Source organism: Salvia hispanica, chromosome 6, assembly GCF_023119035.1.
Source record: "Salvia hispanica cultivar TCC Black 2014 chromosome 6, UniMelb_Shisp_WGS_1.0, whole genome shotgun sequence".
NCBI lineage: Eukaryota > Viridiplantae > Streptophyta > Magnoliopsida > Lamiales > Lamiaceae > Salvia > Salvia hispanica.
In genome coordinates this window covers 28,614,611-28,620,055 of record NC_062970.1, presented here as the reverse complement: position 1 = coordinate 28,620,055, position 5,445 = coordinate 28,614,611, and the positions used below count along the sequence as shown (strand labels likewise).

Sequence of the window (5,445 nt, the reverse complement as noted above, 5' to 3'; positions counted from 1 at the left end):
AGATCCAGCTGGCGAGAGGCGTGATGCTCACTCGCCGGCCCGCGAGTGGGCATCATCATGCTGACGCAATAAATAATTTTTTTTTAAAAAAATTCAATTTTTCTGAATTTTTATTTTTTTTAAAATTGTAAACGGTAATATTACCGTTTGTAACGGTAATTATTTTTCCGTTTTTTATTCTATAAATACTCCCATCCTCTTTCATTCTACACACAAACTCACATCTCTTATCTATTTTTCTTCTCAAATCATCTATCTTTCCTCTCCAATTTCTGCAAAAATGTCCGGTGACCGGAAACTCCGGCGGCAGCGGATTTGACTTGAACGCGTTTGGCGACTGGGGGGCATGTACAATGTTTTGGGTCCTTCCGGTTCCGGTTCGTCGCCGGGCACCCAAGGCTTGTCGATGCCGGCGTACCAAACACCATATTTTAATGTGGATGCATACTATCGTCCCTCCGCCCTGAGGTATAGGCAAACGTATGGATTATCCCAAATCAGGGAGAATATTCCGGATGAACACGCTCCGAAAAACCTTTGGATAGGAGCTAGAAGAGGAGGATATGGAGGAGGACGAGGCGGTGGAAGCTCCGCCACTCGCGAATTCGATGCCGAGGAGGAGGATCTAGGCCGTCATCCATACAGCTCCAAGGAGACGATGGCTTTGTTCAACGCTTGAGTCAACATCTCGTACGAGCCCATCGTCGGGAGTCAACAAACCCGCAAGTGTTTTTGGGAAAAGGTCACCGACGCATACAACAAGCAAAAGCCGAAGGGGGTCCGCTGCCGCAACTTAAAGATGCTTCGCAGTCATTTTGATCGAACCGACAGAGATGTCAAAATTTTTTGCGGGATCTACAAGAATGAAGCGTCGAATTACCAAAGCGGAGCCAGTGGAACCGACATTATGAGAGCGACTTTGCGAGTCCTTAAAGAAGACAACAAAAAAGAATTCAAACATGTCGATGTTTGGGAGTCGGTCAAAGACGTTGAAAGGTGGGTTAGTGGTGTCCAGTCCAGCTCGGGGTCGAGCTCGAAACGCACGAAGCACACGGCGAATGGCCAATACTCGTCTAGTGAGCGTGGGGAAGGCAACGCCTCAAAAGAGGTTGGGTGCCCGACAACATATGCAGGAGGCTCCTCCGATACACGACGTCGGCCGCAAGGGAATAAGGCGGCGAGGGCGGCTAGAGGGAAGGGGAAGGGCCGAGGCGAATCAAGCCAGATGGGCTCACATGGACCGCCGTCCTCCCTAATGTCCATGTACTTCACCGCCACGATGACGGACACTTCCCGCACGACGCCTACCCAATTTCAAGCCCATCATGCCGACATTGTGTATCTAGCGGCACAACTTGGTATTCCGCCACCACCACCGCCTTCGCGTGATGATTCGCCGACAGAGTAGTTTTTTTTATTTTTTTAGGATTTTAAATTGTATTTTAAATTATGTCTTTTTATTTTTTTAAAAGATTTTAATTATGTGTTTTTTATTATTTTAGGATTTTAAATTGTAATTTTCTTTTATTTAATGAAGTTTGTTTATATTAATTGAATTTGTAGGAAATAAAAATAAAAAATGAAATTGAATGAATAGTTAAAGGATGAGATGATTAAGAGATGTAGGAATACAGGTGATGTCTCTTAGTTAAGAGATAAGATAAAAAGTACAGTAAAGCTCATGAATAATGAAGGGGAGAAATGTTATTGAAACGATATTAAGACAATGATGCAACTGTCACACCCCATAAATCCTAGATTGCAAAATGAATACTGATACAAAGTTGAATTTAAAATGTACTCTATTGCAAATTTGTTTTTAAAATATTTAGCTCAGTAAGAGGCCTGACTTTTGATGTTGTTAAGGTACATCTTGTTTGGATAATAACACAAAATTATTCTGTTTATTAGAGTTTTGAGCAAATCCATTTTCCTGATCAGCAACAAAAAAATAATCACATTATTTTCCATATTTATCATATTATTCTTCTCCCCCCCCGCACCAGCACGAATTAGACTTTAATTCCTGCCAAATTTAAAATAATTATCGATAACATTTGCAAATTTCGAATCTTTGTATCTTGCCTTGTACCGAAAATATGGGAGAATTGATTACATTGGCATATTTTATGTGATTTGGTGATTATCCAATCTGGGTGTGTTTCTCTCTCTTGAATTTGGTTATGGTATGAAGCTGTGGATGCAACTCAGGAAAAGGAAAGATTTTTATTTCCTTGGTGAAGTTGATTCGCATACAAATATGGGTGTCATCAAGAATGAAAATTTTCCATATACAGGTAAGGAAAATTGGATCCTTTTATTTTCTGCAAGAAATCCCTGCTATTATATTTGATTATTTCTGTGTTTCAGTATTTATTTTACTTACATTCTTGCAACCAATTTCTTGGACAGCACTTACTACTTGTTGCTGGAGGCAGAAACTTGATTTCTCAGGTATTCTTGTTTCATTGTCACAAACATTTTTAATGATTTTATTTGGACACAAGTGATGTTGGTTATGAAGAAACAGTAAAAAACTTAATTGCTTAGTTGGTATTTATTTTATGTAATTCAGTTTGATTTTAATGGTGTGTTAATGAGCTTTATTATTCTGGTAATTTAACGCATGCTGTTTCAAGATAGATTCGGAACTTCATTATGTTTGCTGTAGAAATATTTAATTGTTAATTAAAAAATCTACGTGATAGGTTTGAAATGTGGTACACAAACTGCTGATGGATAATGTTCCTTTTAGGGCATTTCAATTAGGAATTTAGGTGCATCAATTCATCTTTGTTGTTGCCAGATAAAAAGATTATTCGATATTGGTTTTTGTTCTAAATGGAATGCCATTGATAAGGGCTTCTGTTGACCGATTAATTATTGTTATAGTCATAAATTTGTGAAGAATATTTGCTTCTCATAAATTTTTGGAATATTTTACATTGAATAGTTACCTACAATTTACTTTTGAAATTTTGTGTTTCCTGTAAAGTTTGCCACAGATTTCTGAAATTGATTTTTCGAGCCTTTTCCATTCTCTCTATTTTTATGAATATGCATTACCTCCAAGATCCTATCTCTATCATATTTATGCATAAAATGATATATCAACTGAATAATTGAGTATGTAACATTACATGAGACTCATTGCGATGAGCTTTGTGTGGAAACTCAGAAAGTACAAGTTGCACTCACTTATGTTTAACGATGAATATTACTATTAGTTTGGATGAGCTAGCTAGTGTAAAAAGGTATTACATGATCCTAACTTATTTGGATTTATCTTATAATTTGAGAGTATATAGCTTCATCCAAGGAGAAGACTGAATTAAGCATCAAAGTTTCTTTTAAGGCTTGCTATTGTTGTTGTCGTCATGGGTACATTCGTACGTGTCGTTGAGTCTTTGTTAGTAGTATATTTTGTTTTGAGCTTGTTTTGTTCAACAGAGATGGGAGGCGGGGGGCCGCTGACTGGAGTTGCTGGGATTTGTTGAAGGGTGGTTTTTTTTATTGTTTTTGTTGGAAGTAATGATTCTTCTTGCTTGAATACAAAGCATATATTCTAGCATTTTGTGTTTCCTTAAGTAACTATGGTCTGCATACAACCTGAATCTGTTGTTGTACATTCCCTTTTCGTTTATCCTCTCCGGACAAAGTTTGAATTTGAAAAACATTTATTGCAAAGCTTTGGATGTATCCGTATCGGATTAGTCTTTATTAGGATACGTTCAACGGTCCACTGATACCTAGTCGGCATACATTTTAGATGTACTAAGTGTACATGAAGAAAAAATTGTGTTTGATTGACTCATCTCATTAGTTCTTTGATCAAGTTTAATGTGATGCATTTTTGAATAGATTATGATGCAAGAAGCAAGTGGCGTTACGAGAACTCTGTGTGGTGAAATCTCCGATTCCATCAGCAGCAGTCATGACCAAGTTCCCGCAAATCAACCAATGAGATACAAAGGTGTGGTGTGTCAAAAAGAAGGCCGTTGGGGTGCGCAGATATATGCCAACGGCCACCGTGTTTGGCTCGGGACCTTCAATTCTGAAAAGGAAGCAGCAGTGGCATACGACCGTGCATCAATGAAGCTCCGCAGCAGCCCCACGTTTCGTAACTTCCCATCAAACGATAATATGAACGTCAGCGAACTGAGATTCCAAGACCAGTTCAGTACCAAAACAGTACTCAGGATGATCAAGGACAACTCGTATGCCTCGAAACTCTCGGACTACATGAGGGGTCAAGTCCCACAATTGCCCCATGTGGCGTCCTTGCAAGATGCACCGGCCTCTAGGTTGAGGGTCCTCTTCGAGAAAGAGCTCACGCCTAGCGACGTTGGGAAGCTCAATCGGCTGGTCATTCCGAAGAAATTTGCAGTCAAGTACTTCCCTATAATCCCTCATGCCAACGCGGGGAAAGAGGGAAGCAGCGTCCAAGATGTCGAGCTCTTGTTCTTGGATCGTTCGATGCGATCGTGGAACATTCGATACTGTTATTGGAAGAGTAGCCAGAGCTTTGTGTTCACTAGGGGATGGAACAGGTTTGCAAAGGAGAAAGGGTTGAGATCAAGGGATAGGGTTATTTTCTATTCTTACGAATACGGTGACCAGAAATTTTGTATATTGGATGCAGCGTACGACGACAACAGGGACCGGGATGGGCTCGTCGTCGATGAAGATGACGAGGTGTTGGAGATGGAGAAGGAAGGAGATGAGAGTGATAGAATAGAACCTGAGAATGTACAAGACAAGGAAAATGAGCCTTCTCTTTCGAGTAAGGGTTTTAAACTATTTGGTGTTACAATTGTGTAGTCCATAGCTTGGTTGGTTAACTTGCCATTACTCTAATTGCTACACGAATAGCTTAGGATGACTTTATTATCGTTTCTGTTTTTGGCATATAATTAGTTGCCCAACTTTTAATTATGAAAATCATTGTTTTCATCAATTAGTACTATGAAAATTTTTGTGGTTTTTTATAGTTTTGATTTTGGCAGTTTTCTGCATTCATTAAATTACGTACTACTATTTGTATAGTAGTATTATTTTTATTCCTGGGAAATGAATTATCACGAACTTTACCCCGAGTTTGTTTTTTCCCACGAATGAAAAAATTCTCACAAATAATATTATGATACGGATTTGTTTTCGTAATTTCTCAGCAACAATTTTGAGAGCTTCAAGTTTTTCAATATTTGAAGATAGTTTTTCTTGAAGCACATCCTCCAAAATTGTTCTTCAATCTATTAAAATAACATGAATTTTTTCATTCGTGGGAAAAAACAAACTCGAAGTAAAGTTCGTGATATTATTTGCCAATTTTAAAGTTCGTGGGAAAAGTCCAACTTTTTGAAAGTTTCATGATATTAGATGCCAATATCCCTGAATTTAAACACCAAACTAAAAATATACTTTTTATTTATAAAAAAAATATAC

General features: G+C 38.3%; 1 protein-coding gene across 4 annotated transcripts; it reads left to right on the top strand.

Annotated features, from left to right (window-relative positions):
• The first annotated feature begins 2,047 nt into the window (after positions 1-2,047).
• On the top strand, positions 2,048-4,947 carry LOC125196806 (AP2/ERF and B3 domain-containing transcription factor At1g50680-like). Of its 4 annotated transcripts, none has more exons than XM_048095436.1 (4): positions 2,048-2,297; positions 2,413-2,454; positions 3,862-4,550; positions 4,643-4,813. In XM_048095436.1, the coding sequence occupies exons 1-4, from the start codon at positions 2,277-2,279 to the stop codon at positions 4,683-4,685; spliced, it is 795 nt and encodes a 264-aa protein (XP_047951393.1). In that variant the 5' UTR covers positions 2,048-2,276; the 3' UTR covers positions 4,686-4,813. The 4 variants fall into 4 exon arrangements, with proteins under 4 accessions (XP_047951393.1, XP_047951390.1, XP_047951392.1 ...); XM_048095435.1 differs by adding an exon at positions 3,451-3,500 and having other exon boundaries at positions 2,255-2,297; positions 3,862-4,947; XM_048095434.1 differs by adding an exon at positions 3,451-3,528 and having other exon boundaries at positions 2,255-2,297; positions 3,862-4,947.
• Positions 4,948-5,445: the final 498 nt, after the last annotated feature.

What these genes read in the sequence shown, in the direction of transcription:
- LOC125196806 (XM_048095433.1), top strand. Translation starts at nt 2,277, where the DNA reads ATGAAAATTTTCCATATACAG. An exon ending in TGAAAATTTTCCATATACAG is followed by an intron (nt 2,298 to 2,412) that starts GTAAGGAAAATT and finishes TTTCTTGGACAG; the next exon opens with CACTTACTACTTGTTGCTGG. An exon ending in GCAGAAACTTGATTTCTCAG is followed by an intron (nt 2,455 to 3,861) that starts GTATTCTTGTTT and finishes ATTTTTGAATAG; the next exon opens with ATTATGATGCAAGAAGCAAG.